Source organism: Erinaceus europaeus, chromosome X (assembly GCF_950295315.1).
Source record: "Erinaceus europaeus chromosome X, mEriEur2.1, whole genome shotgun sequence".
Taxonomy (NCBI): Eukaryota; Metazoa; Chordata; class Mammalia; order Eulipotyphla; family Erinaceidae; genus Erinaceus; species Erinaceus europaeus.
This window is the reverse complement of record NC_080185.1, coordinates 53,855,757-53,868,942: the sequence shown is the minus strand read 5'-3', so window position 1 is coordinate 53,868,942 and position 13,186 is coordinate 53,855,757. Positions and strand designations below refer to the sequence as shown.

At 42.0% G+C, this 13,186-nt stretch overlaps 1 protein-coding gene across 1 annotated transcript in view; it reads right to left on the bottom strand.

Moving 5' to 3' along the window:
* The window catches only part of GUCY2F (guanylate cyclase 2F, retinal), a 133,863-nt gene that overhangs the window by 13,347 nt on the left and 107,330 nt on the right, over positions 1-13,186 (bottom strand). Inside the window, exons 12-14 of the mRNA XM_007534369.2 lie at positions 7,044-7,207; positions 5,837-6,029; positions 3,558-3,732 (exon numbers count right to left, since the gene is read on the bottom strand). Coding sequence (XP_007534431.2) covers positions 3,558-3,732; positions 5,837-6,029; positions 7,044-7,207 — 532 coding nt within the window. The remainder of the gene's footprint in view (positions 1-3,557; positions 3,733-5,836; positions 6,030-7,043; positions 7,208-13,186) is intronic.

Here is a 13,186-nt window from a genome sequence, read left to right as displayed (position 1 = left end):
TATATATATATATATTCTTGTACATGTGCTGCTGGGAATTGAACTGGGAACCTCACACTTGAGAGTCCAACACTTTATGCACTGCACCACCTCCTGAACCACTCTATTATGTTTCTGAATTAAAAGTTTTCCACTAAGCAGAAGTTGGACTGGAGTTGGTGTACTGCACCAAAGTAAAAGACTTGGATGTGTGTGTGTGGCGGGGAGGGTTCAGGTCCTAGAACATCATGGCAAAGGAGGACCTAGTGGGGGTTGTATTGGTATGTAGAAATGTTGTACTTGTACAAGCTATTGTATTTTACTGTCAACTGTAAAGCATTGATGCCCCAATAAAGGGGAAAAAAGTTTTCAATATTTTATTTTTTCTCTTTGCTGAATTAGAGAAAATATTTTTTCTTTTTTAAAAATTTTTTAATATTTATTTATTTTCCCTTTTGTTTTTATTGTTGTCATAGTTATTGTCGTTGCAGTTATTATTGTTGTTATTGATGTCGTCATTGTTGGATAGGGCAGAGAGAAATGGAGTGAGGAGGGGGAGACAGAGGGGGTAGAGAAAGATAGACACCTGCACACCTGCTTCACCGCCTGTGAAGTGACTCCCCTGCAGGTGGGGAGCCGGGGATCGAACCGGGGTCCTTAAGCCAGTCCTTGCACTTGGCAACACGTGTGCTTAACCCGCTGCACCACCGCCGGACTCCCTAAATATTTTTGTTTTAGCAGTTATTTTTGCTAAAAATAAAGATGAATAACTACAAAACTTATGTTGTTCATTATAATTCATTTCTCACTCATTCAGAAGTATTCAGTTAGTATTGAACTAAGAACTCAGGGGAATAGGAAAATATGTAACACATCTTTCAGTTCATTAGAAGTCCATAGTTTAACCAAAAGATTACCAAAGAGGAAGCAACGAAGCAACTACCCAAGGTAATGCATGAAGCAGGCTATATGTACTACTTCTTCTTCTTCTAGCGTTTGCCCTTCTTCCGTAGCCAGTCAATAGCATCAGGTTGAGCCTGATGTAAAGTTTCGAGACCTCCTTTGAATCTGGAGAGGTGGCAGTCGTTGACTATGTGGGTCATAGTCTGTCTGGAGCCGTAGGGGCAGTTCGGGTCGACTCTGGCTCCCCAGCGATGGAACATAGCGGTGCACTGGCCATGGCCTGTTCGATAGCAATTGAGGAGGGCCCAATCATAACGTGCTAGGTCAAAGCCGGGTTGACGCTTGCAGGGGTCTGTGATGAGGTGTTTGTTCTTTACCTCAGCTGACTGCCAGCTCTGTTTCCAAGAGACTGGAACAGAGAAGTTCAGTGTAGGCATAGTTCAGTGTAGATTGGGTGACGAGACGTCAAGTGTTGGACAGGGTGGGCGAAGATATCCGCGTATATTGGCAGGTCCGGTCGAGCGTAGACGTGGGAAATGAACTTAGATGATGCCGCATCCCGACAAATATCTGGCGGGGCGATGTTGCTAAGAACTGGCAGCCATGAAACCAGGGTGGAACTGATGGTTCCAGAAATTATCCTCATGGAGGAATATAATTTGGAATCGACCAAGTGGACATGGGGGCTACGGAACCATACTGGGGCACAGTATTCTGCAGTGGAATAGCATAATGCCAGAGATGATGATCATAGTGTGGAAGCGCTCGCGCCCCATGAGGAGCTGGCCAGTCTTGCAATGATGTTATTCCTCGCGCCCACCTTTGCTGCAGTTTTTATGAGATGTTTGTGAAATGACAGAGTGCGATCGAGAGTAACGCCAAGATAGACTGGCTGGGCTTCATGCCGGATTCTCGTATCGCCCAGCTGCACATTAAGCTCACGTGAGGCCGAGGCATGGTGTAGATGGAAAACAGATGATACCGTTTTAGCAGTGCTAGGAATTAGTCGCCATTTTTTACAGTAATCAGATATCAGAGATATGTCTTTCGTGAGTGTTTCCTCGAGGATGTCGAACTTGGATGCCTGAGTTGCACAGCAGATGTCATTGGCGTAGATGAACTTCCTTGAAGAAGTTTCTGGGAGGTCATTGATGTAAATATTAAATAGCGTAAGAGCCAGAACAGAGCCCTGGGGGAGGCCACTTGAGACAAGTCTCCATCTGCTAGACTTGTCACCCAGATGTACCCGGAATCTTCTGTTTTGGAGAAGAAACGATATAGTGTTGGCCACCCATGGAGGCAGGCATCTTGAGATCTTGACCAGGAGACCACAATAGTTTAGAAATGGGTTCATTTGCTTTTTACCACCAGATTTAGTCAACAAAAATGCAAAAGATTTTAATATGGAGACTGAAGGCTGGTAAAATAGTTCACTTGTGTAGTGTGTTGATTTGACATGTACTCGGCTCAAATTTGAGCCCAGTCATCATCACATTAATGAAGTTTCAGAAACTTCAGGGGGCAGGTGGTGGCACAACTGATTGAGCGCACATATTATAGTGCGCAAGGACCTGGGTTCAAGCTCCCAGTCCCCACCTGCAAGGGGAAGGCTTTGTGAGTGGTGAAGCAGGGCTAGAGGTGTCTCTCTGTATTTCTATCTCCCCCTCCTCTCAATTTCTGGCTGTCCCTATCCAATAAATAAAAGATAGTAAAAAATTAAAAAAGAAGAAGTTTCAGAAACTTTAGTACTAGGTTCTCTCTCTCTCTCTCTTTCTCTCTCTTTCAGCAAAATCAAATTGGGAACCTAATGTTGGAGTAGAATTTGAGTAGTAGAAAAAAAATCGTTGAAAATATTGTTGTTGGATCTGAACATCGAATTTAGGGAAGCTTGTAGAAAAAGAAGTCTGCGAGAGCCAGGTGGTGGTGAATCTGGTTGAGTGCACAGGTTACAATGTGCAAGGACCCAGGTTTGAACCCCTGTTCCCCACTTGCAGGGAGAAAGCTTTGTGAATGGTGACGCAGTGTTGCAGGTGTCTCTCTGTCTCTCTCCCTCTCCATCACCCACCCTTTTCCCTCTTGATTTCTGGCTGTCTTTAATATATTTCTGGCTGTCTCTAATATATAAAGATAATAAAATTTTGAGAGAGAGAGAGAGAGAGAGAGAGAGAGGTCTGCCTAGTTCAGGTAGCTGGGTGGGGGCATAGTGAAAACCCAGAAGTGTAAGTAAGGGGAGTAAATCAGCGGGTGAGGCACAGAACCCTGGCAGATATCAATAGTTTAAGGGTAGAAAGGATTATCAGACAATAGTATTAGTAATTTAAAGTATTGAGGTCAGGTGGTAGCACAGAAGCTACAGCACAAAAGTTAATAGGAAGGTCAACATTCTTTTTGAGTCTTCAGCACTTTGATTATCTTAAACTAAAAATTGTACACTTACGTAGTACGTTCTGGCAACTAACCCTGAAACCTAACAACACCTAGAAGAAGGACTGCTGTCCACTGGAGTAGACAAGTGCTGAAAAAACTTGGAATAGGCATAAGGGGACTACAGAGTATTCGACATTAGTATTAGATATTTCAATTGCTACTAATAAGACAAGAACTCCCCTACCCCTTCTTTTATAGACAACCCCTGAGGCTCCCAGAAGTGTCTCATTTTAGCTGGTTGTAGTTACCTGAGTGGAGGCCTATTCGAATCCTCACAGGCACCTCTGGCATGTGCCGCATCTTGAATGTACCCACGGAACTCAAGATATCTAAGGACATGTTTGCAATCTCAGCTGCATGCCTACTGCCATTCCTTCTTGGGAGACCTGAGGCCACCATGTAAGCATCTCCAATGGTCTCTACCTGGGAACCAAAGAGTATGAAATTAACAAGAGGTGTGTGTGTGTGTGTGTGTGTGTGTGTGTGTGTGTGTGTGTGTGTGTGTGTGTGTGTGTGTGTATGTGTGTGTGTGTGTGTGTGTTTTCACAGAACTTAAGGAGTTATCATGGCCATGTTCTCTAGTAAGATAAATGTAAATAGGCTGTTAGATGTCACAGGCATCTATCGGACTTTGCATCTCAACATGATTCCATTCAGGGTCTCACATACCTGACAGAATTTTAGAAAAAGGGTCCTAAAAACAAGTAACTGTGCCTGCTTACATAGAGGAAGGCAATGGGTAAAATTGTAATGCTGTGTATGAAAGAGAAACTCATTGGCTGGTCATTATAAGAGAGTGGTGAATGATCCTTATCTTGAATAATCTTCAAAGATCTGAATAAAAGTCACAACTACTATATAGAATTTGGAATAGCATAAGGCCACAGAAAGGGAAGGGGTAAGGCTGAGATCGTATGGTAGCAGGAGAGAGCTGAAACTGAAAAAAATCACCACGTTCCTAATTCAGCAGTAGTTTTCTCACTTCCATTTTTCAGATTACCAAGTACCATGGGAGCTGAGTTCAATTTTAGAGGTAAAGAAAATGAACACACAAACAGGTTTAGTGATTCACTGCTCACTCAATTTTATTTCCTTTGTTCTGTATTGTTTTTAATAAAAGGATGGAAAATTAGATTCCATTTTTGGACTCATATAGCCCCTCTCTATCCTGAAACTAGCCCACTAACTGCAGCTGTGTAGTACCAAAATATTGAATGGCCTCATCCATATGACCTCCAACAGTTTGTCTGAACAAAATCAAATAGATTGATTAAGCAAGTGACTATGTTACTTCCCCTGCTGAATCATCCTTGACTTTAGTTTCAGCTGGATTAGCTTTCAGTGATTTGTTTTTCTCTTCAGGTTGCTTGAATTCAACAAGTTAAGACAGATAGTCTGATTCCGTGTTTTGTTTCTTTCTTTTCCTGCACTGTGGTTTCCATGTATTTCTTGATTAGTTTGCAGCTACTGTTGATTAACAGGTATTATGTCTATTTCTGAGCCCTATTTAGGTGGTGTGGCCTAGCCCTGAGGCTCTCTACCTGTCCTGAAAGGATCCTGTCTAATGTGAGATAAACACACTGCCCTTTGTATGATTTGACAGTTGGAATATTTCAGACCACTGTGAAGGAGGCAATGAATGGAGCTACTCATTCTATAGCTCGACTTTGGTTCCTGGGACAGAGGAGCTGTCTAAAGTTTAGGAGGCCTGGGGGTGTCTTTCTTCATCAATAAGACAAGTATCTATGTTGCAGATAATGAAGATATGTCCTGCACAGCTCTAAAATCATTATTCTCTTCTTGGAGTCAAAACAACACATAAAACTAAAAGAGTGAATATAGCCATCAGTTCTCTACTCATCTTCTATAATATTTGGCAGGAAGAGTAGTGACTGAGAAACTGAAAGAAGTCAGGGAAAGTATGAGCAGGAGCAAGAGGGTGAAACCTCACAATTAATTGCTTCCCCAGACCTCAGAAAAATAGGAGGGTTTTTGATTACCCTGTAAGAAGCCCTAAGAGCCTCAAGTCTAATAGCTCTTTGGTAGTATTAAAGCCAATTTTTTTTCATTCTGAATAAAAACAGTACCAAAAAAGGAAACCAAAGTTTAACATCATACATTAGATCTACATCAGTGTTCCCAGGATAAACTCTATTATAGTCATCAACTATGGAGAAAACACCAGTACTTCTTATTCTCTCCAGTGCTTCATATGATACTACCTTTGAAGTGAAATAACTCCCCAGGTCCCAATCTGTTCTTACTCCCAGTTATAGAAAGAAGCTCAACAGAAATCTGACCATCAATAATTTTCTGGGGTGAAATTACTGTTTCATAAAGTGTGGAATTATATGCATTCTATCTAGCTTTCATTTCCTAAAGGAAACCAGCGGAAGTGGTGCACTATTTAAAATTGAATCCCTGAATAACTCTCCAGTGAGACCATATCCTTCAAATTGGGAATACAGATACATGAGCCCCATGTAGCCTTCTTCTCTGGATCATATTTCCCCCATAAGTAACTTACCTTGTATACATCATGACTACCAATGATGGCATCAAAGAGTGTGTATAGGTCATTGAGAAGATCCACTATCTCAATGGGCTCACTCATGGCTGAGATAGTAGTGAAGCCTACAATGTCACTGAAGTACAAGGTGACCAAGTCAAAGCCTTCAGGTTCAACTGTGCAGCCCTTTTTGAGGGATTCGGCAACTGATCTGAAAAGCAGATACAGGTGTTCCTCAGAGGACACAGGCCTCCCTCTATCACACACACACACACACACACACACACACACACACACACACACACACTCACACACACACACACACACAGAGACAGAGACAGAGAGAAACAGAGAGGATACACAGGACATACACACAGAGAGACAGAGAGAGAAACAGAGAGAGGATACACAGGACACACAGAGACAGAGAAACAGAGAGATACACAGGACGCACACACACACACACACACACACACACACACACACACACACCACACCTGCTAGAATTTCTCCAAAAATCACTTCCAAGTAAGTGATGAAGAAGAAGTTGTCACCTGGACATGAACATAAATTGATTTACTTTTTCTACAAATATATCTTGAGTGCTTACAATGTACCAGTCACTGTGGCAAGTGCTGAATACAGAACTGAATAGACTGCCTTTCTTGATTTATGTCCTCATGTTTTCCTTTTTTTTTTTTTTCATCTTTTCAATTCTTCTTCCTCAAACCCACAGATCCCTCCCCACTGCACAATATCTTTGGGAGGTTGCTTTTGCAGGAGACTAGTTTTCTCAAACATTTCTTAGAAGGTAATTTTACAGTATGATGAAATGACCTGGAAATTTTGGAAATAGTAGCAGGAGTAAAGTTTTCAAGTAAAGAAAGGGAGAAAAAGCAGATAAATTCAACCCATCTATTTTTTTTCCCTAGGGGGCACAAGGAACTACCTGCCTTTAACTGGCCAACTTTCAGACAGAGCCATAAAGTGAAAGAGAAAAAACCAAGGTACCCAAAATTTAAATGACTAGCATGATTCATGGATAGTGGTAAATTAAGGATCATTCTCCACTCCCTTGGTTTCCAATTCTTTGATTTTAAGGTGTGACTCAAACCTACTGAGACTTGAGAGGGTGTAGGACAAAGGGAGTTGATGGATTTTTCCCCCTATTTTTAATAGAAAGCACTGTTACAGGGATTCACACTCTTTAGGTGTTCACACATACAGTGGTAGCATCTGTGTCAGAAGTTTTTCTGTTTTCTGCTTTTCAATTTCCAGCTCCTCAGTCCTCTCCCGGATCAAATCTTCCAAGTTGCTAGAATACTGTTCTAACATCCGGAGCATAGAATCAATGATATTGGTCTTCTTGCCTTTGTTGAAAAATTTAAACTAAAAGTAAAACAGAAAGAGAAACCAGGAAATTTCTTTTGAATTCTTTCAAAATTATCTTTATTTATTGGATAGAGACAGCCAGAAATCAAGAGGGGAAGGGAGGATAAAGAAGGAGAGAGACCGAGAGACATCTGCAGTCCTGCTTCACCGTTTGTAAAGCTTTCCCCCTGCAGGTGGGGACTGGAGGTTTGAACCCACGTCCTTGCACAATGTAACATGTGCACTCAACCAGGTGTGTCACCACCCAGCCCAGAATCCAGGAAATTTCTTATTTACAAAATTCAGAGATGACACAGTTCCACACTCCCCATAACAAATCCCTTCTACAGTGCTGGGGCTGGAAAGGTGAAACCAGGAAGAAAAAGAAGAAGAAGGAGGAGGAGGAGGAGGAGGAGGAGGAGGAGGAGGAGGAGGAGGAGGAGGAGAAGGAGAAGGAGAAGGAGAAGGAGAAGGAGAAGGAGAAGAAGGAGAAGGAGAAGGAGAAGGAGAAGGAGAAGGAGAAGGAGAAGGAGAAGGAGAAGGAGAAGGAGAAGGAGAAGGAGAAGGAGAAGGAGAAGGAGAAGGAGAAGGAGAAGGAGAAGAAGAAGAAAACTGTCTGCCTAACACTGGTCCTTTCATAGGGTTCTCTTTCTCTACTAGTTTTTCACCATCTGGCTCCTTCATGACTAAACAAAGATGCTCTATGAAATATCATTCAGTTCTGAGGTGTTTTCACATCAACAGTAGTCACTTCAAAAGTAACAGGGTTTAGTCTTGAGAGGATAGCATCTTTGAGTGGGGAAAGAGAATGGGGAATTCTGTTTTACCTTTCTGGATCATAAGCCCACTAAACTATCTTCATCTTTTAATGCTACCATATTGCCATTATTCAATAGTGAAAGGTTCCTTGACCTTCTTTTAAAAATATTTAGTGGGGAGTCAGGCGGTAGAGCAGCAGGTTAAGCGCAGGTGGCGCAAAGCGCAAGGACCGGTGTAAGGATCCTGGTTCAAGCCCCTGGCTCCCTACCTGCAGGGGGTTCGCTTCACAGGTGGTAAAGCAGGTCTGCAGATGTCTATCTTTCTCTCCCCTTCTCTGTCTTCCCCTCCTCTCTCCATTTCTCTCTGTCCTATCCAACAACCAACAACATCAACACTACAACAACAATGAAAAATAACAAGAGTAACAAAAAGGGAAATAAATAAATAAATAGATATTTAAAATATTTAATTAATTTATTTGATAAAGACAGACAGAACTTGAGAGGGAAAGGAGAGATAGACAAGGAGAAAGAGAGATAACTGCAGCACTTCTTCACCACTTACAAAGCCCCCCAGCTGATTATGTTCAGGGACTTGAACCCAGGTCCTTGTGTATAGTAACATGTGTAATCAACCAGATGTGCCACCACCTGGCCCCTCCTTGACCTTAAGAATAGTAGGATCCAAGATCTAAATTGTAAAATGTATTCTTGTTTCCTAATATCTGGGCTAGGAATAATGATGCCACCTAACACCTACTCTTTATATAAGTCAGAGTCATGTAGAAATTCAACTGGTCTTGCCCCCATCTCTGCCCTGATTCCATAGGGATGGCTGTGTGACAATTTTTTTTCTTCTCCCAGATATAGACAAAGGAACCACAACATCTAAATTTAAAAATAACCTGAATCTTTTTTTTTTGCCTCCAGGGTTATTTCTGGGGGCTCAGTGCCTGTACCACGAATCCACTACTCCTGGAGGCTATTTTTTCCCTTTTTATTGCCCTTGTTGTTTTATTGTTGTTGTGGTTATTATTATTGTTGTTCTTGATGTAGTTGTTGTTGGATAGGACAGAGAGAACTTGAGAGAGGAGAGGAAGACTGAGAGGAGGAGAGAAAGATGGACACCTGCAAATCTGCTTCACCCCTTGTGAAGTGACTCCTCCTGCAGGTGGGGAGCCTAGGGCTCAAACCAGAATCCCTACGCTGGTCCTTGCACTTCACATCATGTGTGTTTAACTCCCTGCTCTACTGCCCGACTCCCACAAAGATTTTTCAATACCTTATTTTGAGACGCTAGCCTACCTACAGAAATAGACAACTTGATATAACATCAACATCATGAAAAAGTAGGCTCTCCTTGTTGCTGTATTCAGTATGCACAAGACTGTGTCCACAAGGATAAAGAACTGGTGATAGTCTTGCTGAGCAGATATATAAAAAATCAATCCCAATGAATCCTCTGATGAAGAGGCACACATGTTCTACTTTGCACTCAATGTCCCGAGGCCAACATTAGAAGTTCCCTTCTGTACCTGGTCCCTATGGACATATTTATCCAGTTTTTGAGGGTCATCTCAGTAGCTTACTTGGATATTTTGGGCTCCCTTATTAACTAATTTAGGCTAATGAGACTCCCTCATTTTCCCTATTTCTGGTTTATTAATTGCAGGGAACACAGAGGCTACTTTTTATCTTTCAGACAGTCTAAACCTTCACTGAAGCATTTCAACAAGGGCAGCCCCAGCAGTGTCATGTTTGGAGGTTGTATGATATGCACTCCTATCTATCACCAGCTTCTCTGCTACCTTCTGAAATAACATCTCTAGCATCAACATAGGAACAAATGCTTTTTCTCCTGCCTCACAGTGAGTTTTTAGAAATTTGACCTTCATGGTCATTTGCCTGCTCCATACTATTGAACACCTGTTTGAGTGTCCTCAAGAAACCCAACCAGGCTAATGGAGACATTGTTAGCTGGGGACACGGATGACTTCATATGCAGGGCCCCTTGGGCTTTCAATCCAACTCTTTCTTCTTTTTGCCTCAGATACCTGCCACTCACAAAGCATCTCACTGTTGTACTCCAGCCAGGCTCCAAAGTCTCTCCATCAGAGCTGACACAGTACTTGCAGAGAGCACCCTAAGAGTCAGTATCCTGCAATTTCAACAAAGCCCTAAACTGCATGCTCAAATACAGGATCTATTCCCTACATTTCCTGACAGAACTTTCTCAGTGCTTTTCTCATTTCTCCCCTCTAGCCCTCAATTCAAGTATGGGGGCATCTATACTTTTTAATATTTATTTATTCCCTTTTGTTGCCCTTGTTGTTTTATTGTTGTAGTTGTTATTGTTGTCGTTGTCAGATAGGATAGAGAGAAATGGAGAGAGGAGAGAAAGGCAGAGAGGAGGAGAGAAAGACAGACACCTGCAGACCTGCTTCACCGCCTGTGAAACAAACCCCCTGCAGGTGGGGAGCCAGGGGCTCAAACCGGGATCCTTACGGCAGTCCTTGTGCTTCATGCCACATGTCCTTAACCCACTGTGCTACTGCCTGACTCCCCGGCATTGACATTTTTACTATGTGCACTTAACCAGTTGTGCTACCACCTGCCTATGCATTGACATTTTAAATAATTCGGTATCTTGGTTGACAAGAGAGCTCACTTAGGAGGGCACATGCATGACCCAATTTCATGACCAACTCCAACACACTAGAGTAAGCTTTTGTATTGTAGTGTTTTTCCCTCTTTCCCTTTGTCTCTCTGTCTCTGGCTCACTCCATCTGAAGAAAAGCTGGTCTGGAGGGGCAATGACAGAAATGAATTAGAAAAACAAGTAAAAACTCACTATATTTTAAAATGTATGTATGTATTTATTTACTTGTTTTATAGGATTGGAAGAGACTTCAGAACACTGCTCTGTCATATTTGATGTTGGAATTGAGCTTGGGGCATCCTGTGAAAACAGTGTACTCTACCTACTTATCAACTGTCTATCTCAACTCAGAAATTCAGTATCTGAATTTGACTCAGTTTGGAGTATTACACCAAAATAAAAAAAAAAAAAACTGGGTGTAGGGTGAGGGTAGATTTTCAGCTTCATTATAAGGAGGTGGGGAATAGGGACTTTTGGTAGCAGGAATAGTGTTAATATAAACTCCTATTTAATAAAAATAAATTCAGAATCTTAAAAAGGGTTGACGTTTTGATCTATTCCGCTAATGCTATACAGTAGGTCCTTAATAATTGAAGGAATCTCCTGCTTTTGAAACCCACATTTGTTCTTCCTTCCAACTTGAACAACTTTTCAAACACCCTGTATTTTTCCTCAGCCTCCATCACTAAAAAGGCATACTCATCAGAGTTCTCTAGGGTCTCCAAAGCAAGAATATCCTTGTGAGGATCTCCCCATATTTCATGATACCCAACTTCTAACAATCTTAGTACTTTTGTTTTGCCAATGACCAGTGATTAAATCCGATTTTTAAAAAGGCTAGTTGATAGGGTTTGCTGTACCGTACCCAGTATCTTGTATATAGCTGTGCTATTGGTTGCTTCTGATCTACTTGGCCTAGGCTTTTGAGAGAGTCCGCATATCAAATACACAGCCTATATATTAAAAAGATTCAGTCTGTGTTTTAAAAAATTTCGAGACATACAATTAATTTTCCCCCCTCATATTAATTAAATAGTGATTCATATGACTACATTTTACTAGGAGTGTACATAAACACCATTCCCACCACCAAAAGACTGTGACCCATTCCTCCCACCCACTCCTACCCCCCACTGGCCCAGGAAGCTGCATGTCTACCCCTCACCACAGGGTTTTTACTTTGGTGCCCTACTTACAATTTGATCAGGTCCTGCTTTTAGTTTCCCTTTCAGATCTTCTTACTCAACTTCTGTTGATGAGTGGAATCATCCCATACTCATCTTTATCTTTCTGACTTAGCTCACTTAACATGATTCCTTCTAGCTCTGTCCAAGATGGGTCAGAGAAGGTGGGTTCATTGTTCTTGATAGCTTCATAGTATTCCATTGTGGTAAGGTATAGCAAACCCTAACAAAAGGACTTTTCAAAGTTAATCCAATTACCAAATAATGTGATGATAACATTAACAATCGATTATCTTTTTGAACCCTAAGACAGCACGAACCTCACATCTCCACTATAGAGCCTCTACTTCCCCCAGTCCTGGAACCCTTGGATAGGGCTCACTTTCCTGTATACCTCTCCCAATCCGTATCAAATAATATTGCATCTGCTGATCACAACCTAATCAACACAACGATTGCCACCTCAACATGCTTCACTTCAGACTGTGTCCAGAGACTTCATGTGTGGAATGACAACCCTTCAGCTTCATTACTCGGGTGAGACCTTTCCTTTCATAGTATACTCTAATTCCATCTCAGGTGGTTCACTTTCTAACAAAGTCCCAAAACCTAGATATACACCAGTTTCTGTGAGAGAGAGCATATGTTCACACGTATCCATAAACTACTGCAAAATATATACCTGAAAGCAGAAGTACACTAGAGTTTGCAGTGAGTATCCCCCTAATACTTCCTCTCCACTATTCCAAGCTTTGGGTCCATGGTTGCTCAACAATTTGTTTGGCTTTGTATGTTAACTCTCTTTTCAGTCACCAGGTTCCAGATGTCATCAGGATGCCGGCCAGGCTTCCCTGGATTGAAGACCCCACCAATGTGTCCTGGAGCTCCGCTTCCCCAGAGACCCACCCTACTAGGGAAAGAGAGAGGCAGACTGGGAGTATGGACCGACCAGTCAACACCCATGTTCAGCGGGGAAGCAATTACAGAAGCCAGGCCTTCTACCTTCTGCAACCCACAATGACCCCGGGTCCATGCTCCCAGAGGGATAGAGAATGGGAAAGCTATCAGGTGAGGGGGTGGGATATGGCGATTGGTTGGTGGGAATTGTGTGGAGTTGTACCCCTCCTACCCTATGGTTTTTTTTTATCCTTTCTTAGATAAATTTTTTAAAAAAGGCTAATTGAGTTAGATTGTAAATGGTCTGAAACAGGCTCTTCTTGGGCCTAGGAAAGGATGGACTGGTGATGTTTCAGTACCAAGAGAATTCAAGTAACAACCCTTATGTTTCTCCCATAAAAATAATGACATTTTCTCTTGCAAGAGCTTATTTAGGAACCAGGAAGGTAGCTCAGGAGCACAACAGTATACAATACATGGCTGAAGCCCCATAGTTCGA